At 43.5% G+C, this 22,711-nt stretch overlaps 1 protein-coding gene across 2 annotated transcripts in view; it reads right to left on the reverse strand.

Moving 5' to 3' along the window:
* Positions 1-391: 391 nt before the first annotated feature.
* Positions 392-22,711, reverse strand: part of LOC139368729 (sema domain, immunoglobulin domain (Ig), short basic domain, secreted, (semaphorin) 3B) — an 89,644-nt gene continuing 67,324 nt past the window's right edge. The window contains exons 5-19 of one of the 2 annotated variants that reach the window (XR_011627012.1): positions 18,965-19,084; positions 18,378-18,471; positions 17,839-17,958; positions 15,383-15,525; positions 10,047-10,161; positions 9,801-9,870; positions 9,487-9,631; positions 6,429-6,648; positions 6,025-6,116; positions 5,863-5,904; positions 5,480-5,637; positions 5,117-5,172; positions 4,438-4,577; positions 1,868-4,256; positions 392-1,769 (exon numbers count right to left, since the gene is read on the reverse strand). Coding sequence is in view for 1 of the 2 variants with exons in the window: in XM_071108022.1 (XP_070964123.1) it covers positions 3,756-4,256; positions 4,438-4,577; positions 5,117-5,172; positions 5,480-5,637; positions 5,863-5,904; positions 6,025-6,116; positions 6,429-6,648; positions 9,487-9,631; positions 9,801-9,870; positions 10,047-10,161; positions 15,383-15,525; positions 17,839-17,958; positions 18,378-18,471; positions 18,965-19,084 (2,016 nt within the window). In the remaining variant the exon portion in view is untranslated. Of the gene's footprint in view, positions 4,257-4,437; positions 4,578-5,116; positions 5,173-5,479; positions 5,638-5,862; positions 5,905-6,024; positions 6,117-6,428; positions 6,649-9,486; positions 9,632-9,800; positions 9,871-10,046; positions 10,162-15,382; positions 15,526-17,838; positions 17,959-18,377; positions 18,472-18,964; positions 19,085-22,711 lie in introns of both variants that reach the window. The other variant, XM_071108022.1, reaches the window with a different exon arrangement.

Consider the following 22,711-nt stretch of genomic DNA (forward strand, 5'->3'; position numbering starts at 1 on the left):
GAAGAATGTGAAGCAAAATGTTGGTATGGTTGCTCCACTAACCCCCCTTTTCCACAAAAACCACTCCTGGAGAATGTCAAGGGCCCAGTGATATGAAGGGGTTAAGGGGCAGTGGTGGCCTATAAGGGGTTGGGGGACATGAAGGCACAGATTGGTTTGTAGATAATGGGAAGAGGAGAGTGAAACGGGGCTCCCACTTCCCCACAGTACAGGCACAGAGCCCCCCCTCTCCTCTGTCGATACAGGGATGCCATCCTGTGTACGAAATAGGAATTGCATAGTTGTTGGCTGTTGATGTAAGGCTGCAGGCCTAAATACCATTGTTGTGCTGTAATACTCAGTAGTAGTGTAAAACATAGTAGACGACATATGACAATAAACTCCTCAGATGTAAAGTAACTGGGTATTTTATTGTGTTAAAAACAATCTGACATAACAATCCACAAAGAACTTTGGAAGTAATACAGTGCACCATGTCAACTTTGGCCTTGAACTTTGAACTGTCTTCACAGACCACCTCTCCTCTTTAACCAATATCAGCTCTCCTTTCCCCCAAATATACACAAAACACTCACGCACGCACACAGACACACACGCTCTTTCTCTCTCAGAAATAATGTTGGGGTGCGTAACATAGCAAGGAATAGAAAGGATCAGCGATTGGAGGGCAGTGTAAAGAACAATGATGCTAATTGGACAACCGGATCAACATTTACAGAAAGATTTTTTAAATGATGGTATTTTTGGGAGAATGTGTAGGCCTATGGTACAAATATAAGCGCTCTATTCAATCCGTATCACAGAAGTTCAGCATTACAGCGTGATTGAAATTTAAAGGCAGCTCAATCGGAAACTGCCTTAACATTTCTAGTGTGCAAACTCTACCGCTTCAGCAATACAGATTGAATAGAGCCCTTAGTCTCTACAAGAAAACAAAACAAATCCTCCACATCATATTAGCTTATCTGCACACATAAATACATAGCATAACCATATTGACATTGTGCTTTCTCAACTCAGTCGCACCTCTCAGAAGTAGCCCAAAGGCCGGCACATGGCGATATTGAGTCGTTTCATCCTACCATCCAAAGGGAATGTACACACTCCCATCCCCCTGCAACGGATCGTACATAAAACATTCTCCATTCAGGCTGCTAAGGCGTCCATTTGCTCCTTAACCCAATTTAATTGCGAGAAGGTAGAGAGAAAAAACAGGGAAAATATGCGTACTTTCACTATGAAACACTATTTTCCACCATCATGGTAGAGTAGCTAAATATTAGTACTAATATTTATATATTCCTTAATTCCATTATTTTCCTTTTAGATTTGTGTGTATTGTTGTGAATTGTGAGATACTACTGCACTGTTGGAGCTAGAAACGCAAGCATTTAGCTACACCCACAATAACATCTGCTAAATATGTTTATGTGACCAATACAATTTGATTTTATTATATTTGGATGTTGCGTATTGCTGCAACCTGATTGGCTAAACACGATATCCAGCACTAGCATTAAAATGGTGTTTCATAAAGTATGCATATTTTCCCTATTTCTATCTGCTTTCTCACCATTAAGTCAAGTTAAGGATGAAATGTATACATTTGTAGCCTGAATGGAGAATGTTTTATGTAGGAACAGGTCGACGTGGGACATGAGTGTACAGCCGGCTGCATTCCATTCCATTTGGACGGTAAGATGAAATGACTCAATATCGCCATCTGCAGACCTTTGGGCTATCTCAAAGAGTATGTCCCAAATGGCACCCTATTCCCTACATAGTGCACTGCTTTTGACCAGAACCCTGTAGGCCTTGGTCAAAAGCAGTGCACTTTAGGGAATAGGGTACCATTTAGGGAGGCAGCCAAAGTCTCCAATGTCCATATGTAGCCACTAACATTGGTCATGCAATTAAAGAGCACAAAACTACAGTCCACTTAACTTATTAATAATGACATGTTTATAAAGCAGGTATAAATAACAGACAGGATTTAATACATCTAAACGCTCTCGTAGATTCCATTGGGATAAGGGAAAAAGTAAAAGCATGTTTTATATTACAAAGCCACTTGTCTTTCACAACAGACTATATGTCAGTATATTGAATCACCACAGAACGTCCTTGAACCAGGCCAGGTCTGTACACGGAAAAATCACTAGGTTGCGCTCTACTCACACCACTTCACAGAGGACAAACAGGTTTTGCTGAACACAAGGCAGCAACAGTATCCTGTGTAATTGACACACAGAGACGGGCCTACAGAAAAAGCAGCAAGGAGGGGAGTTCTTATGTCTGTACTTTATCATTTTGTTTTATTGTACCTGATTATTGTCCTTGAATTCAGACAAAACTGTCATTTTTTGCAATTCTTGGCACCTCAGTGGTGATATTTGTCTGTATGTGTTGATGATATGATGGACATATTACATAGCAGGGAATTGACCAGAAACACTCTTCAGCTCTCTTGCCAACACGCACACATGCACACACTCACACACACACGCACACACACACATGCACACAGACACACACATCTACATAAACAGTGTAAAAGAACAAAGTAGGTACCATTTAGAGTAAGAATCAAGATGTTTTCACACATAAATATCATGCTTTTAGCCCAAAGATGGGATGTCGTATTTAAAGTCTACTATTCTTTCACAAGGCCTTGCAATCCCACCTACACATTGATGTTGTGCAGTCTGTCACTAGTACCATCTCAACTCCCACATGTAATTGTGTCAGCACACAACACAAGTCATTACAATCAGAAAATACACACAGGTCATTTAAATAAAAGACTAAATAAAACACAAAACATGTTTCTTGTCACCCCATGAACATATATGTAGAATACCTTCCACTTGCTCTACCTTGTCAGCCATTTTGTAAAACAAAATCACAATAGAACCATTCTATTGATCCTGTACACTCTCTCTGCTTCAGAATCTACCCTCATGGTGAGTACTCTATATACACTGGAATGACAGTATAGTGCCTTCTCCAATCTGTAGTTGTTTGGACCAAAATGCTAAGAAGTATATCAAAGCCTAGCTCTACCACAAAGCACACGTCTACATTATGTTATCTTTGCATATAAAACACGTGAAATGTGATTATATCTACGTGGATCAATCTGCATTTGGAGTTATGTGTATTCTGTCTTGATCCCATTGTTTTTGTCCATCTCACGATTTGTCATCCACATCATCATCAAATTCCTTGTCATCATGGGTTGTAAATGTGTGTATGTCTGTTTCCGTTCTGATATTCCAGTTACGAGCCAGTTGTATTTCCGTTGAGAGATTGAGTTACACACACTGAGCCATCCTTTAACTTGTCTGTCTGTCTGGCTGTCTGTCTGGCTGTCTGTCTGTCTGTCTGGCTGTCTGTTCAGTTTATTCTGCTGTGGTGAGGTCTCTATCAGAAGCTCTCCAGCAGAGTGCATACAAAGTGACTGACAGCTGGGGCAGATAGAATTAGGATGGTGTATTAATAGGAGGCAATACAAGCAAGGGGTGGTAGTCAGGAGTCAGTTGTCAGGGAAGAGTGAAGCATCATGGGGCAGTAGATAGTGGGGTGTCGGAAGGTAAATATTCACAAAGAAGGAGGTGCTGTGTGTGTGTGGTTGACCCCCTCCATAAGTCCTTGGTCTCTATCAGTCTCTGTCCCTATCTTTTCCTCCTCTGTTTTCCTCTCTCCCTAAACTCTGTCTGTATCAGTCCCTCTCCTTCTCCTCTCTCTGACTGTTGTTACTCCCCTGCGCTTCGCGGTGCTCGTGGGGAGGGCTTCCCATCGTGGGTTCGGCGGTTCCTCCCCTTGCGGATGTCCTGAAGATGCTTCCACTTCTTGTTAGGGGCCTGGACCACAGGGCCGAGGGGCGGGGCCTGTTTGGCAGGAGAAGCCGGGAAGCTCTTTCCCGATTGGGCATTCTTGCGCGCCCAGACCTGCTCGCAGATCTGGTCCACGGTGCTAAGATTGGGGTGGTCCACCAGCTGCATGAAGTCCCGGTACCACATCTTCTGACTGGTGGAGGGTGGGCCGCCGCTACGGGGGTCCAATCGGAGGAGAGGGTCAGCGGGTGGAGAGGGGGAGGAGGAAGAGGAGGGTACTACCTCCAGTGTGATGTCCAGTAGGGTCTGGGTGAAGCCGTGCTCCATGGCGTGGCACTGGTAGAGGCCCGTGTCACGTTTCAGTACCCTCCTTACCAACAGTCCCCGCTCTGTGTGCAGGACACGGTCATCTAGACGCAGCTGGATGATTAAAGCACACACAACTGAAGATTAGAGCTTGAAACAGTCCATGTGAACCAAAAATCACTTAAAAAAAATAATTATTGGAGGGGAAAGAGTTACTATGAATGACCTCTCGACTGTACAGCCGTTAACTGTAATTTTGCCTAGTAGTTTCATACCTCCCTCTATGTGCTCTCACCTCTTCCCTGGGGTTGTGGGGGTGTTTCTGGAAGGTCCAGGTAACTCTGGCCTGCAGGGATTTGGGGATACACTCCAGGAAGGTACTGCTCCCCTCCACCCCAAACAGCCTCCTCTCTGCCACGCGGTGCTTGTGGTGGTCTGTACCCCATCAGATAATGTGAGATTGCAATTTTATTCAACATTTATTTTATCTTGAGGTTGACAAATTATTATTTCCAGTAGTGTAAGTAAAAGTGCATGGGTGTTACTATGCCATCCAAACTCTGAGATAATCACACAGACCTTTCCCTTTCTTGTGCAACACCCTCACTGAGCACATGATATGACATAATTGTGTGAAATCACCATGTCGTGCCATTTGGGTAATTTGTATAATAATTCATGTCATTGTGAGTGACAGAATGCTCTATTGTAGTCTGGGATGTAGGGGTGAGTGAGGTCAGGATGTGGCTTTGGCACGGGCCAAAGAGAGATTATGGCACAGAATCCCACTAATCACCCTGCCCTCTATGAGTGGGAGCATGGGAGAGGGACTTAGATCCTGGTCACAGTGCGCTGACTGCTAACTTGAGATCAGAGTGTGTAACTAAAACTTTTCTGCAAATCTCCTATTGACATCCGCCTAATTTCTGTGAAAGTCTGAGTTCGGGAGTTACAGCAGAGTGAAAGAGTCTTACCTCCTGAACACAGGGTGTTGGGGTCTCCATTCCTCACGTCCTGACGACGGAAACGTCTGGAAAATAAGAACAAAGTGAAGTGTTGATAGAACATAGTACAAAGCGTTGCTATGTCGGATCTCTTGTGATTATAATGACTAGGGCAGTAATCCATTGGGGTATGTACACTAAGAGTAGGGTTGGGGAGTTTAGAGTTGACTGGGTAGAGGATCAGGTTTGGTGATGTTCACAGTTTTAAAGGTAGTGGGTAAGGTTGGTTAGGGTCTATTGTTGGGCAAATAGCATATACTGTAGGTTGTTTAAAATCTGGTGTTGGGAAGATAGCATGTTAGGTTGTACGTTAGAATTTGGAAATTTGTGTACCGTTTGGTGTTGGGAAGGTAGCGGGTGCAAGAGGTGCCGTCCCAGGCGCAGTATGGGTCTCTGGCCAGGCAGCACTCAGCACAGGCCTTCCCATAGACACTGCAGCGATGCAGAGGAACCTGGACCAGACCCGTGTCTGAACCCACATACAGCTGTTGCTATGGGCAGAGAGAGAGAGATAGAGGAGCAATGTTAGTGACATACAGTCAAATGGATATTAAATATATTGGAATTCATCTTGGAGAGCTCGTACATTGGTGCCTATCCTTCGGATGTTATGTTAGCTCTTAGCTCTTTTCTCATTTCAAATGTATTTTCTCCCCCACCTTTCTATGCCCCTAAGAAGATGCTTAACAGATTCTTTAGAGGTAAGTGTCTCTTACCCGCTTTGAGGAGATCTGCATGTTAATGATGGATGAGGCATCCTGCAGAGAATAATAAATGGTTAATTATCCCACTCCTAAATATAAACACAACTATATACTTCCATAATATACTCAATAATTTCTACATACGGAGGCCGCATGATGGATGGGTCCTCTCACCTTGAACACCTCTAGCTCTTCCAGTAGCAGGTCCTCCATGTTCTTCCAGCTCTCTTTAGGTACAGAGATCACCTTCAGCACTGTCCCTTTGTCTACAACACAGACAGGTTTCAGACTGGATCACACACTCTATCCCTGCTTACTATTCCATATACACACGGCTCATTTTATACACTCTACTTAGTATAACACACAGAAGTGCCAATGTGGGGAAAACAAAGCACACTTACACTGTTATCAGTATAAGTGTGTATAAGTGTGGATGCCAGTTTGTTTCTGCTCTCTTGACAACTTCTAATGGAATTGTCATGCAAAATGTTTGGATTGAAAATGACAGCAATGAAGTTGGCAAGAGCACAAACAGATCTAAGCATAACGAGTAAGGGCTACATATAAGTAGTTACCTGTGCCAATGAACATGACGTCATACTGCCCGTCGGCGGCGCCCACCCGGTCCACAGCGATCTGGGTGAAGCTGTAGTCTACGTTGGTCCTCAGGAAGACTGGCCGGCGGTTCAGGGGGTATACAGGGTTAAACATCAGAGGGTGGTGACGCGCAAACTGGATCACGTCGTCAGGGAAACCCTTCGTGGACTCGAAACTGCCGAACGTCTTGCTGGGGCACTAAGGGGTCAAACAGAGTAACAGCACAGCGGTTATTATAAGGTTATTATGAGGTTATCGGGAGGTTAAAATGAGTTAAAACAGGCTGTAACAAACGTTACACATATAGGCCTATCTAAATGAGTCTGAAGTGAAAAACAGACATGGTCCTCTAACTAAAGGTTAAAAGGGTAAAAGGTCATTCCTAGACCAAACATTGTATGTAGAGAATATGCGTTTCTATGATCTATGAACTTAATGTTTATTATTTTCATTGACTGCGCTGTCAAATGCTGTATCTTTAAAACTTCTCTAGGATAGGGGGCAGCATTTGGAATTTTGGATGAAAAGCATGCCCAATTTCAACTGCCTGCTACTCATCCGCAGAAGATAAGATATGCATATTATTAGTAGATCTGGATAGAAATCACTCTGAAGTTTCTAAAACTGTTTGAATCATGTCTGTGTGTATAACAGAATTTATGTAGCAGGTGAAACCCCGAGGACAAACCATTCAGATGTTTTAATTTTTATGTCACCCTCTTTTCAATGAGTTTTCATTGGGTTTACAGATTTCTAAGGGACTTGCTTGCAGTTCCTACCGCTTCCACTGGATGTCACTAGTCTTTAGAAATTGGTTGAGGTTATTCCTTTGTGTAATAAAGAATTACGGCCATCTTGAACAAGTGTCACTTCATGTGTACTGTTTGATAGAGGTACAAAACCAGAAAGCATGCTTGAGTTTATTGTCTTCCTGTAGTGAACACAGATCATCCCGTCTTCAATTTTATCAATTATTTACTTTAAAAAATACCTAAAGTTGTATTACAAAAGTAGTTTGAAATGTTTTGGCAAAGTTTACAGGTAACTTTTGAGATATTTTGTCGTCAACTTGCGCAAGTTGGAACCGGTGTTTTTCTGGATCAAACGCGCCAAATAAATTGACATTTTGGATATATGGACGGAATTAATCGAACAAAAGGACCATTTGTGATGTTTATGGGACATATTGGAGTGCCAACAGAAGAAGCTTGTCAAAGGTAAGGCATGATTTATATTTTTATTTCTGAGTTTTGTGTCGCGCCTGCAGGGTTGAAATGTTTTCTCTCGTTTGTTTACTATGGTGCTATGCTCAGAAAATGGCATCGCTTGCTTTCGCCGAAAAGCCTTTTTGAAATCTGACATGTTGTCTGGATTCACAACACGTGTAGCTTTAATTTGGTATCTTACATGTGTGATTTAATGAAAGTTAGATTTTTATAGTCATTTATTTGAATTTGGCGCTCTACATTTTCTCTGGCTTCTGGCCAAGTTGGACGCTAGCGTCCCACATATCCCAGAGAGGTTGTAAGTAATGGGGGCTAATGGGAGAAAAGGAGTGTGAAAAAAGGCCTGTCTGTTTACACCAGGGGTAAAGTTATGCTGCTTCTGGGGAGTCTGTTTGCAGTGGTGTAAAGTACTTAAGTAAAAATACATTAGGGTACTATGTAAATTGTTTTTGGGGGTGTCTGTATTTTACTTTTTGTATTTTTGACTACTTTTACTCTACTACATTCCGAAAGAAAACAATGTACTTTTTAATCCATGCATTTTCCCTGACACCCAAATGTACTCATTACATTTCGAATGCTTTAGCAGGACAAAAAATGGTCCAATTCACACACACACAGAGATAACTTCCCTGGTCATCCCTACTGCCTCTTATCTGGCAGACTCACTAAACAGAGAACTTCCCTGGTCATCCCTATTGCCTCTTATCTGGCAGACTCACTAAACAGAGAACTTCCCTGGTCATTCCTACTGCCTCTTATCTGGCAGACTCACTAAACAGAGAACTTCCCTGGTCATTCCTACTGCCTCTTATCTGTCAGACTCACTAAACAGAGAACTTCCCTGGTCATCCCTACTGCCTCTTATCTGGCAGACTCACTAAACATAAATGCTTTGTTTGTAAGTTATGTCCTGAGTGTTGGAGTTTGCCCCTGGCTGTCCATAAATTTAAAAAACAAGACAATTGTGCCGTCTGGAATGCTTAATATAAGAAATGTGAAATTATTTATACTTTTACATTTCACACTGAAGTATAATTATAACCAAATACTTTTAGACTTTTACTCAAGTAGTATTTTACTGAGTGACTTTCACTTTTACTTGAGTCATTGTCTATTATGATATCCCTGTTTATTTTTTATATATATTTTTTTGTGGGTAGATCAGCTTTAATATTGCAGATATATTGTGGTTTCTATCAATGCAATTGTCTTCATCATTTCCAATCCCCCATACATATATATATATATATATAATTTAGTAAATAAATATATAATTTTAATATATATATTTTTAAATATATTTTACTTCTTTATTATTGTCCCCTAACCCAACCACCATCTTATACATACTATATACATTTTACGGACAGTATATTTTACATTAGTTACATTTTGTTTGCTTTAAGTCCAAATCTTCAGCTCCCCTCAACCCCTCCCATCTATCTCTGAAGACCATCCCGTTTTGATTCCTAGCTGACAGAAATATTTATTTGACAGAAGTTCTAAACCTTTCTATTCTCATAGTTTATTCAGATTGTAAATTAACGATGACATTTTTTGATAAGAGTATTAATATTTTATGGATCGAATGACTATGACTTTTCAGATCACCCAGCAGTGCTATTGGTAGAGTTAACTCCAGGTAAAGGTTGCAATTCTTCAGCCATTCCTGAACCTGCGACAAAAAATGATTTTGTGTCTTCGCAGCAAAACCTGCAGAGTTGGGGTGGATGTATTTTCTGTTCAGTGAATTGTGGAAACAACGGGTAGCCATCTGCGTTCAGTAAATTTCCACAGAGCTACGTACCATGCCAGGGCGTGGGTAGGGGACTTTGCCCTGGAAGGGGACCCACTGATAGTTTGGCCCCTCTTTGTGGGCGAAAGGCCCCAGGAAGGCTCTGCGGATGTCATTCATGGTGTAGATACACACAGCTGATCCCTTGAATACACTGCTGCTGGGAGTCAGGGGACGCACAGTTAGAGACAAGGCCTATTATTCAACACACTATCATAGTCAGGAACTACAGTAACACACAGGGTGGGAAGACACATGCACACACACACACACACACACACACACACACAGAATAACTCAATACATCGCCTTGTTTAAACTCTGACCTAGAGGTAGAGAAGACGGTGTAGACCAGAGGGTTCTTCCTGTCCCTGGTCTGCAGCAGGAATACGTCCCCTGTGGCAGGTACACAGGTCAGAGGTCAAAGGTCAGAGAAACACAAACATAACCTCCCGCTCTGTCCATTTAGCTCAGATGAATCTTCATTGGTTGTGTAGATATCCCCTGCCCAGATATAGCCTGGAGTGAGAGCTAGGATCAGATAACAAACTCAGACTTTAACGGTTACTTACGGAGCTCATCAAAGTAGGTGTCACTGCCGTCACTGCCTGGCACAGAACAGATGAGACGAGTCTTCAGGAAGGTGGTCCACTTATTGACCAGACTACGCTGGCCACCCATATCATTCTGCAACAACAAACCAAATAGACATTATAGACCAATGTTATAAAGTCAAGATACCCGTAATAATATGTAACTGTTGTATGAACAATAAACATTGAACAATGTTGTATACAAAACAGTGTCAATGACACAGTATACTGGATGTGTCCACCAGAGGCGAAGGAAAAGTTATGAATGTATGGAATAGTATTAACTAGGGTACGGTATGGTACAGTATGATTAAGTATGGTACAGTATGATTAAGTATGATACAGTATGATTAAGTATGATGCAAGTATGGTACAGCATGATCAAGTATGGTACAGTATGATAAAGTATGGTACAGCATGATTAGGTATGGTACAGTATGATAAAGTATGGGACAGTATGAATAAGTATGGTAGGCATGATAAAGTATGGTACAGTATGATAAAGTATGGTACAGCATGATTAAGTATGGTACAGTATGATTAAGCATGATACAGTATGGTACAGTATGGTACAGCATGATAAAGTATGGTACAGCATGATTAAGTATGGTGCAGTATGATTAAGCATGATACAGTATGGCACAGTGTGATACAGTATGGTACAGCATGATACAGTATGGTAGATATGATTAAGTATGATACAGTATGGTACAGTATGATTAAGCATGATACAGTATGGTACATTGTGATACAGTATGATTAAGTATGGTACAGTATGATTAAGTATGGTACAGTATGGTACAGTATGGTACAGTATGATTAAGTATGGTGTAGTGTGGTACAGTACGATTAAGTATGGTACAGTATGGTACAGTATGATAAAGTATGGTGCAGTCTGATACAGTATGATTAAGTATGGTAGAGTATGGTAGGGTATGATTAAGTATGATACTGTATGGTACAGTATGATTAAGTATGGTACAGTATGGTACAGTATGATACAGTATGATAAGTATGATTAAGTATGGTGTAGTGTGGTACAGTACGATTAAGTATGGTACAGTATGGTACAGTATGATTAAGTATGATTAAGTATGGTGCAGTATGGTACAGTCTGATACAGTATGATTAAGTATGATAAAGTATGGTGCAGTATGGTTCAGGCTGATACAGTATGATTAACTTCTTTGGGACTGGGGGGCAGTATTGAGTAGCTTGGATGAATAAGGTGCCCAGAGTAAACTGCCTGCTACTCAGGCCCAGTTGCTAATATATGCATATTATTAGTAGATTTGGATAGAAAACACTCTGAAGTTTCTAAACTGTTTGAATTATGTCTGTGAGTATAACAAAACGCATATGGCAGGCAAAAACCTAAGAAAAAAATCCAACCAGGAAGTGGGAAATCTGAGGTTTGTAGTTTTTCAACTTATGCCCTATCAAAGATACAGTTGGATATTGGTCATATTGCACTTCCTAAGGCTTCCACTAGATGTCAACAGTCTTTAGAACCTTGTTTGATGCTTCTACTGTGAAGTGGGGGCTCATAAGGGCTGTTTGAGCCAGGTGTCTGGCAGAGTGCCATGAGCTCGTGACACGCGTTCAGAGAGTGAGAGTGAGAGTTAGCTCGCGTTCCATTGCTTTTCTATAGACAAAGGAATTCTCCGGTTGGAACATTATTGAAGATTTATGATAAAAACATCCTAAAGATTGATTCTATACTTCGTTTGACATATTTCTACGAACTGTAATATAACTTTTCGTCTGAACTTTCGCATGGACTTGCCTGCGCATCGTGATTTTGGATTGTGCACTAAACGCGCTAACACAAGGAGGTATTTGGACATAAATGAGGGACTTTATCGAACAAATCAAACATTTATTGTGGAACTGGGATTCCTGGGAGTGCATTCTGATGAAGATCATCAAAGGTAAGTGAATATTTATAATGCTATTTCTGACTTCTGTTGACCACACAACATGGCGGATATCTGTTTGGCTTGTTTTGGTCTCTGAGTGCTGTAATCAGATTATTGCATGGTGTGCATTTTCGGTAAAGATTTTTTGAAATCTGACACAGCGGTTGCATTAAGGAGAAGTTTATCTAAAGTTCCATGCATAACATTTGTATTTTCATCAACATTTATGATGGGTATTTCTGTAAATTGATGTGGTTTTCTGCAAAATCACCGGATGTTTTGGAACTACTGATTTTTTGATAAAAATATTAACTTTATCGAACAAAACAACATGCATTGTGTAACATGAAGTCCTATGAGTGTCATCTGATGAAGATCATCAAAGGTTATTGATAATTTTTTTCACTATTTTTGCTTTTTGTGACTCCTCTCTTTGTCTGGAAAAATGGCTGTGTTTTTCTGTGACTTGGCTCTGACCTAACATAATCGTTTGGTGTGCTTTCGTCATAAAGCCTTTTTGAAATTGGACACTGTGGCTGGATTAACTTCTCTAGGGTAGGGGGCAGCATTTGGAATTTTGCATGAAAAGCATGCCCAAATTAAAAAGCCTGCTGCTCGGGCCCAGAAGATATGATATGCATATAATTGGTAGATATGGATAGAGAACACTATAAAGTTTCCAAAACTGTTAAAATAGTGTCTGTGAGTATAACAGAACTGATTTGGAAGGTGAAAACCTGAGAAAAATCCATTCAGGAAGTATTTTTTTTGTTGGTTTTGTAGTTTTCTATTCAATGCCATTACAGTATCCATTGACTTAGGACTCAAATTGCAGTTCCTATGCCTTCCACTAGATGTCAACCATCTTTCAAAATTGTTTCAGGCTTGTATTCTGATAAATGAGGGAGTAAGACCAGTCTGAATGAGTGGACCCTGACGTGTCACAGAGCTTTTTCATGCGCAATCCCGAGAGAGTGCCTTTCTTGTTTACTTTTTATGTTGACGACGATATTGTCCGGTTGAAATATTATAGATCATTTAGGCTAAAAATAACCTGAGGATTGAATATAAACATCATTTGACATGTTTTTATGAACTTTACAGATACAATTTGGATTTTTTTGTCTGTCTGTTTTGACTGCGTTTGAGCCTGTGGATTACTGAAGAAAACGCGCGAACAAAACTGAGGTTTTTGGATATAAAGAGACTTTATCGAACAAAAGGAAAATGTATTGAGTAAATGAATGTCTTCTGAGTGCAACAATATGAAGATCATCAAAGGTAAGGGATTAATTTTATCTCTATTTCTGAGTTGTGTAACTCTTCTGCTTGGCTGGTTACTGTTTGTAATGATTTGTCAACTGGGCTATGTTCTCAAATCATCGTAAGGTATGCTTTCGCCATAAAGTATTTTTTAAAATCTGACACCGTTGTTGGATTCACAAGAAGTTCATCTTTAAACCTATGTAAAATATGTTTTGTTTTCTGAATTTTTATAATGAGTATTTCTGTATTTGAATTTGGCACTCTCACTGGATGTTGGTCAGGTGGGACGCTAGGTGGGACGCTAGTGTCCCACATACCCTAGAGAGGTTAGCGAGACGTTTATCTTTAAAATGGTAGTTGTATGCTGAGGAATTTTAATGGCGAGATTTCTGTTGTTTTGAATTTGGCGACCAGCACTTTCACTGGCTGTTGATGAGGTGGGACGCTACCGTCCCGAATATTCCAGTGAGGTTAACCTCTCATGGTTAGGGGGCAGTATTTTCACGTCCGGGTGAAAAAAGTGTGCCCAAAGTAAACTGCCTGTTACTCAGGCATATAATTGGTAGATTTGGATAGAAAACACTCTAAAGTTTCTAAAACTGTTAAAACTCTGTGAGTATAACAGAACTGATATGGCAGGCGAAACCCCGAGGACAAACCATACCAAAAAAGAAAATGTTTAGCCTACCACCGTTTTCAATGGCTGTCACTTTTATTATAAGGTGAACTCCTCCCAGATTGCAGTTCCTGGGGCTTCCACTAGATGTCAACAGTCTTTAGAAAGAGTTTCATGCTGGTTTTTTGAAAAATGAGCCAGAAATTGTAGTTTTCCTTGGTGGCTCCCATTTTGGATGTAGTGTTTCCAAGCTCGTGGAAGATAGCGTGTTCTTTGGTATTTTTCTCCGGTAAAGACAATAACGATTCTCTGTCTTAAATTGTATTGTTTAATACGTATTAGGGTACCTAAGGTTTGATTATAAACGTTGTTTGACTTGTTTGGAAAAGGTTAATAGTAACGTTTGGGATTCATTTTGTATGCATTTTGATGGAGGGAAACTGGGTGGATTATTGACTGAAGCGCGGAAGCTAAACTGAGTTTTTATGGATATAAAGAAGGACATTATAGAACAAAAGGACCTTTTGTGATGTATCTGGGACCTTTTGGAGTGCCAACAGAAGAAGATCATCAAAGGTAAGGCATTTATTATATCGCTATTTCTGACTTTCGTGTCACACCTGCCTGCTTGAAATATGTTTTTCATGCTTTTGTATGCAGGGCGCTATCCTCAGATAATTGCATGGTGTGCATTCACCGTAAAGCCTTTTCTGAAATCTGACACAGCGCCTGGATTAACAAGAAGTTAGGCTTTATTTTGATGTATTACACTTGTGATTTTATGAAAGTTAAATATTTATAATTCTGAAATATTTATACTTTATAATTCTTTATAATCAATTTTTAATTTTGCGCTCTGCAATTTCACCGGATGTTGGCCAGGTGGGACGCTACCGTCCCACCTGCCTATAAGAAGTTAAGTATAGTACACTATGATACAGCATGATTAAGTATGATAAAGTATGATTAAGTATGATTAAGTATGGTACAGTCTGATACAGTATGATTAAGTATGGTACAGTCTGATATAGTATGATTAAGTATGATACAGTATGGTACAGTCTGATGCAGTATGATTAAGTATGGTCAGGTCTGATTCAGTATGATTAAGTATGGTAGTCTGATACAGTATGATTAAGTATGGTCAGGTCTGATGCAGTATGATTAAGTATGGTAGTCTGATACAGTATGATTAAGTATGGTACAGTCTGATACAGTATGATTAAGTATGATACAGTCTGATGCAGTATGATTAAGTATGGTCAGGTCTGATTCAGTATGATTAAGTATGGTAGTCTGATACAGTATGATTAAGTATGGTCAGGTCTGATGCAGTATGATTAAGTATGGTAGTCTGATACAGTATGATTAAGTATGGTAGAGTATGATAAAATATGATACATTATGGTACAGTAAGATACAGTATTGTACAGTATGATTAAGTATGGTACAGTGTGGTACAGTATAAGATGTAATACAGTACAGGTACAGTATAATCTGAGTGGCGTTCTCACCCTGCAGAGCTGTCCGATACGGGAGTAGGTGGACTTCCCCAGACCCTGAGCCTCCACCGCCGTCTCCCGGAAGAAGAAGAAGATCTTATCATCGTCTGGGTTCTCACTCTCTGGCACCCAGAACGAACCCACAAACTTAGGCTCTGGAGGAGAAAACACTGCATGTGTTATAATGCACTATAAGGCACAATAGGTATTATACATTCACTTATATGAGCCATTATATGTGTGTGTGTCTCATAGAAAATGTTACCACTTGATACACACACAATCATACACATTTGGAGATATGCTGACAAACTTGGTCTCGTAGGAATCGTGCTAATAGTATCAACAACATATACTTACAGTGCCTTGCGAAAGTATTCGGCCCCCTTGAACTTTGCGACTTTTTGCCACATTTCAGGCTTCAAACATAAAGATATAAAACTGTATTTTTTTGTGAAGAATCAACAACAAGTGGGACACAATCATGAAGTGGAACGACATTTATTGGATATTTCAAACTTTTTTAACAAATCAAAAACTGAAAAATTGGGCGTGCAAAATTATTCAGCCCCCTTAAGTTAATACTTTGTAGCGCCACCTTTTGCTGCGATTACAGCTGTAAGTCGCTTGGGGTATGTCTCTATCAGTTTTGCACATCGAGAGACTGACATTTTTTCCCATTCCTCCTTGCAAAACAGCTCGAGCTCAGTGAGGTTGGATGGAGAGCATTTGTGAACAGCAGTTTTCAGTTCTTTCCACAGATTCTCGATTGGATTCAGGTCTGGACTTTGACTTGGCCATTCTAACACCTGGATATGTTTATTTTTGAACCATTCCATTGTAGATTTTGCTTTATGTTTTGGATCATTGTCTTGTTGGAAGACAAATCTCCGTCCCAGTCTCAGATCTTTTGCAGACTCCATCAGGTTTTCTTCCAGAATGGTCCTGTATTTGGCTCCATCCATCTTCCCATCAATTTTAAATATCTTCCCTGTCCCTGCTGAAGAAAAGCAGGCCCAAACCATGATGCTGCCACCACCATGTTTGACAGTGGGGATGGTGTGTTCAGCTGTGTTGCTTTTACGCCAAACATAACGTTTTGCATTGTTGCCAAAAAGTTCAATTTTGGTTTCATCTGACCAGAGCACCTTCTTCCACATGTTTGGTGTGTCTCCCAGGTGGCTTGTGGCAAACTTTAAACAACACTTTTTATGGATATCTTTAAGAAATGGCTTTCTTCTTGCCACTCTTCCATAAAGGCCAGATTTGTGCAATATACGACTGATTGTTGTCCTATGGACAGAGTCTCCCACCTCAGCTGTAGATCTCTGCAGTTCATCCAGATTGATCATGGGCCTCTTGGCTGCATCTCTGATCAGTCTTCTCCTTGTATGAGCTGAAAGTTTAGAGGGACGGCCAGGTCTTGGTAGATTTGCAGTGGTCTGATACTCCTTCCATTTCAATATTATCGCTTGCACCGTGCTCCTTGGGATGTTTAAAGCTTGGGAAATCTTTTTGTATCCAAATCCGGCTTTAAACTTCTTCACAACAGTATCTCGGACCTGCCTGGTGTGTTCCTTGTTCTTCATGATGCTCTCTGCGCTTTTAACGGACCTCTGAGACTATCACAGCGCAGGTGCATTTATACGGAGACTTGATTACACACAGGTGGATTGTATTTATCATCATTAGTCATTTAGGTCAACATTGGATCATTCAGAGATCCTCACTGAACTTCTGGAGAGAGTTTGCTGCACTGAAAGTAAAGGGGCTGAATAATTTTGCACGCCCAATTTTTCAGTTTTTGATTTGTTAAAAAAGTTTGAAATATCCAATAAATGTCGTTCCACTTCATGATTGTGTCCCACTTGTTGTTGATTCTTCACAAAAAAATACAGTTTTATATCTTTATGTTTGAAGCCTGAAATGTGGCAAAAGGTCGCAAAGTTCAAGGGGGCCGAATACTTTCGCAAGGCACTGTATATAGGCAGCTACACACCCATACTGACAAACAGTACACACACTCAACACATACACACTCTCAAAACACACACTCTCAACACATACACACTCAACACACACACACACACTCAACACACACACACTCAACACACACACACTCAACACACACACACACTCAACACATACACACACTCAACATACACACACTCAACACACACACACACTCAACACACACACACACACACTCAACACACACACACTCAACACATACACACACTCAACACATACACACACTCAACACACACACACACTCAACACATATACACACTCAACACACACACACACACTCAACACACACACACACACTCAACACACACACACACACACACTCAACACACACACACTCAACACACACGCACACTCAACACATACACACTCAACACATACACACACTCCACATACACACACTCAACACACACACACACTCAACACATACACACACTCACCGTTGAGCCAGCGTGAGTCGTGTTGTTCAGTGCGGATGGATGGTCGTCCCCCCAGACTGCGGAAGATGGTGAAGTCTCGTCCCATGAGGTCTGTGGCCACACCCGCATACAGCTCATCACCTTAGAGACAGAAAGAGAGGGGGACAACATGCAGTTGTTACGCTATGAATTTATAGTACCTTTGTAAGTGGCTGCGGTGCCATCTCGTACCACCAAAAGACGCCTTGAAGGCTCTTGTGTACTTGTGTACATTTTAGTCATCTAGCAGACATTCTAATCCAGAGCGACTTTCAGTTAATGCATTCCTTCAAGTAGCTAGGTGGGACAAGCACACATCACAGTCATAGGAAGTACATTTAGTAGAGTAGGCTGATAGCCTAAAGGTTGAATGTATCCTTAGCCACAGATCTAGGATCAGATTACCTAAGCTATTTACCATTCTAAACCGTTAAGAGGATGACAAGCTTTTGACGCTGTATCAAATAAGGAGAAACTTCCACCTACTCTGTCTGAGAGGCTGACAGAAATGCAAAACTCACCTATCAGTACTGAGGCTGCAGGGTGACGGGGGTCATATGGACTTTTCCCTTTCCCATCCTCCACCTTGGACAGGTCAATCCTGAACACATAGTCCTGGAGGGGGGAGAGAGGGAGAGGGGGAGAGGGGGGGAGGGTGGAGAGAGAGAGGGGGGGGGGGGAGGGGGGGAGAGAGAGGGGGAGAGAGAGGGGGAGAGAGAGGGAGAGTTGGGAGAGAGAGAGGGGGAGAGAGAGGGGGGAGAGAGAGGGAGAGGGGGAGAGAGAGAGGGGGTAGAAAGAGAGCGAGGGGAGAAAGAGAGGGAGGGGGAGAGAGGGGGGGAAGAGAGGGAGGGGGGAGAGAGGGAGGTAGCGAGAGATAGGGGGGAAAGAGAGGGAGGGGGAGAGAGAGGGAGGGGGGAGAGAGGGGAGGGAGAGGGGGGTTACAGTGCAGAGTAGAACCATCATAGATATATAACAGGTGATCAGATAGGAACTCATCCATGGTCTCTACTTGTGTGTGGATGAAAGAGAGAGAGAACTGGGAAATAGGAAGATGACAGATGAGCTGGAGGTGTGTGTGTGTGTGTTTTCTTGTATGTGTGCCTCTTACCTCCATCTTCTGTCCCACCTCTACGAAGGCGCAGGTGGGGTGGAAAGCCCCGGTTCCACAGGCATATAGGTGGGTGCGGTTGTAGTGGTGCACTATCTTCACATAGTTCACACAGTCTGTCTGCAATACAAACACACACACACACCAGTTTAACAATGTCCCTTCCTTCTCCCCTCAGTTACAAGCTCCATCAACAGAGCATCCCCTCATTTTACTTTAACTTTCTACCTTCACAATGCATTTAATGATGTGCATTCTTCACATATCTTACACTGCCTGCTTGTAAAACATTATTATTCTCTTCTCCTGTCTGCACCACATCTCCCTCCTCCCTCCTTCCCCTCCTCATATCCACTGCTGCCGTTCTGTCTGACATAAACTGTCCCCTTCGGTATCTTGTTGTATTACACAGTGATCCTGGTCATCAGTTATGACTAAGTGGCCTCCTGGCAGTGATATCAGCCTCAGTGACGCCAGAGAAGAGAGGAGAGGAGAGGCGAGAGGAGAGGAGAGCAGAGAAGAACAGAGAAGAGCAGAGAGGAGCAGAGGAGGGCAGAACAGAGCAGAGCGGAGAGCAGTAGAGGAGAGCAGAGAGGAGCAAGGCAGAGCAGAGTGGAGTAGAGCAGAGAAGAGCAGAGGAGGGCAGAACAGAGCAGAGCGGAGAGCAGTAGAGGAGAGCAGAGAGGAGCAAGGCAGAGCAGAGTGGAGTAGAGCAGAGAAGAGCAGAGGAGGGCAGAACAGAGCAGAGCGGAGAGCAGTAGAGGAGAGCAGAGAGGAGCAAGGCAGAGCGGAGTGGAGTAGAGCAGAGGAGGGCAGAACAGAGCAGAGCGGAGAGCAGTAGAGGAGAGCAGAGAGGAGCAAGGCAGAGCAGAGTGGAGTAGAGCAGAGGAGGGCAGAACAGAGCAGAGCGGAGAGCAGTAGAGGAGAGCAGAGAGGAGCAAGGCAGAGGAAAGAAGAGCAGACCTAAAAAGGAGCAGAGGGGAGCGGAAGGGAGCGGAGGGGAGGGGAGCAGAGTAGAGCAGAGTTGAGCAGAGGGGAGCAGATGGGAGTAGAGCGGAGTCGATGGGAGTGGAGGGGAGCAGAAGGGAGCAGAGGGGAATAGAGGGTAGTGGAGGGGAGCAGAGGGGAGTAGAAGGGATTAGTTAGTAGTGGAGGGGAGCAGAGGGGAGCAGAGGGGAGCGGAAGGGAGCAGAGAGGAGTAGAGGGGAGCAGAGAGGAGTAGAGAGGATTAGAGTGGAGTAGAGGGTAGTGGAAGGGAGCGGAGCGGAGGGGAGCGGAGGGGAGGGGAGGGGAGCGGAAGGGAGCAGAGGGGAGCAGATAGGAGAAGAGTGGAGTAGAGTGGAGTAGAGGGGTGGGGAGGGGAGGGGATGGGAGGGGAGGGGAGGGGAGTGGAGTGGAGCGGAAGGGAACAGAGAGGAGTAGAGAAGAGTAGATGGAAGTAGAGCGGAGCAGAGAGGAGTAGAGGGGAGTGGAGAGGTTGTGGAGGGGAGCGGAGGGGAGCAGAGGGGAGTAGAGGGGAGTGGAGAGGAGGGGAGAGGGGTGGAGAGGAGTGGAGAGGAGCGGCGCAGAGGGGAGTAAAGTGGAGCAGATGGGAGTAGAGGGGAGTGGAGTGAAGTGGAGGGTAGCGGAGGGGAGCAGAGCGGAAGGGAGCAGAGGGGAGCAGAGGGGAGTCGAGGGGAGTCGAGCAGAGTAGAGGGGAGTAGAGTGAAGTAGAGGGGAGTAGGGGGAAGGGGAGTGGAGGGGAGTAGATGGGAGTAGAGAGGAGTAGAGGGGAATAGAGAGGAGTAGAGGGGAGTGGAGGGGAGCGGAAGGGAGCAGAGGGGAGTCGAGAGGAGTAGAGGGGAGTAGAAGGGAGTAGAATGGAATAGAGGATAGTAGAGGGTTAGGGTTAGCCCTAACCTTAACCCTAACCCTACCCCTCAACGGCCCGTTGCCCCCATAATGGCCGCTTGCTATAGCATACCAACGTTTCTAGAAAGTCGGTGGTCACTGACAAAACAAAGCCCTGACGTAACATCCTGCACTAGGTGCCCTTTGACCCCCAGGAATAACAGTGTGCAGCTGAAACACAAGCTCCACAGGCCCAGGGCAGGGAGGGCAGGCAGGGCAGGCAGGGTGGGACACCTTGCACAATGGGCCCTGAGTTAATGAGTAAACTCTACAGGCCGTGACTGAGCCACACACAGGGAGGTTAAAGGAGAGGAGAGGTTTAAAAGGAACCCATCTTACTCCATACAACCATGTTTACCCCTACCAGACAGACCAAGGCCTTTACCTCTGATAGAGACAGCCAGAGAGGTTAACAACCACTCCCCCACTCTACACTTGCCCCTTCATTCAGTCCCTTAGTGCGGCACCAGCTGTTCTGTTCTCCACTCCCGTACTGTAATTATCTATGGGGCCATCCCCCCACCCATCTCCCACCCTCCTCTATCTGCTCATCTGAGCAGGTCACTGGTTCCAGCGTGTGGAGTAACCCCCCAGACACCAGCTATTGAACAACACACACGGAGACACAGGCACACACACGCACGTACGTATGCATGCACGAACACACACATCACATCTGTCTGTCCAGGGTCAGGTTTCACCCCTTATCCATCTGGACCCCGGGGGAACACCGGAGAAGAGGTTTACAAAGAGAGCTGACACCACACTGGGGAGATATCAATGTATCTTTTCTTTCTCGTGTGTGTCGGCTCCTCTCTCTGTCAGTGTCTCTATTTGCCTATAAGTCAGTGTACATACATGAACTTAGTGTCTGATTCATCCACCTAGTCCTGTTCTCTGTGATTAGCCAGTGTCCCTCTGGGTCAATCTGGGGGGTTACAAAGCCTGTACCCTTCAGCTATTATTGCTAGGAGGGAAAATATATGAGGTCATTTCTTCTCCTCAATAAATATAATACACTGAATAGTCCACCTATCATTGGCAAGTATGTGTATGTATGTGTGTGTGTGTGTGTGTGTGTGTGTATGTGTGCATGTGCGTGTCACTAAACTTTAAGCCTGTATGTGAGTGTTTGATGTTGAACCAGAATTTAGACATGTTTGTTAACCAGTCGTCTCTATTCTCTCTATTCTGTCTTTATCCCTGTTTGGCTGTGCCCCGCCCAATGAGTGACATACAGGGTTATGTACCCAGTGACGCTGTAGCCCAGCCTGGCCCTGCCTGCTAACCGGAGTTCTGCCTCATTAACCCAGACACACACAGCCCTGCTGCCCTGGTCTGGAACAAAGGGCTTCACAGAGCCTGGCGCTTTCAAAGACCGGGGGTGTCAGAGACCATGGGGGTCAGAGACCAAAGGGGGGTCAGAAATGGGGGGGCTGTCAGAGACCAGGGGGGAGGCAGACCCTCTGGTATTGCAGCCCTATTGCATACACTCTAACACACACACACACACACACACACACACACACACACACACACACGCGCACACACACAGGGCTGGTGGGCAGACAGAGGGAGGCTTTGATGTGTGGCAATGTGGAGGAGAGAGAGAGAAAGGGTGACGTCACCCTCAACTGGAGCCCCAGCACCTCACACAGGAGTAACAGAGCAACGGACACCCCGCCCAGACCAGCAAGACACCCTCCCAGACCTGCGATACCCCCTTCCGAAGGACCTGTACCGGGAGAACCAGCGGCAAGGAGACCTACACCCCCCCCCCAAACAAACCCTGGCCAAACCCTTCCAGATCAGACCTATGCCTCTTCTGCCCTCCCCCCATGCCTCCGCCCCCTCAGC

The sequence above is a fragment of the Oncorhynchus clarkii genome, chromosome 16 (assembly GCF_045791955.1).
Source record: "Oncorhynchus clarkii lewisi isolate Uvic-CL-2024 chromosome 16, UVic_Ocla_1.0, whole genome shotgun sequence".
Lineage (NCBI taxonomy): Eukaryota > Metazoa > Chordata > Actinopteri > Salmoniformes > Salmonidae > Oncorhynchus > Oncorhynchus clarkii.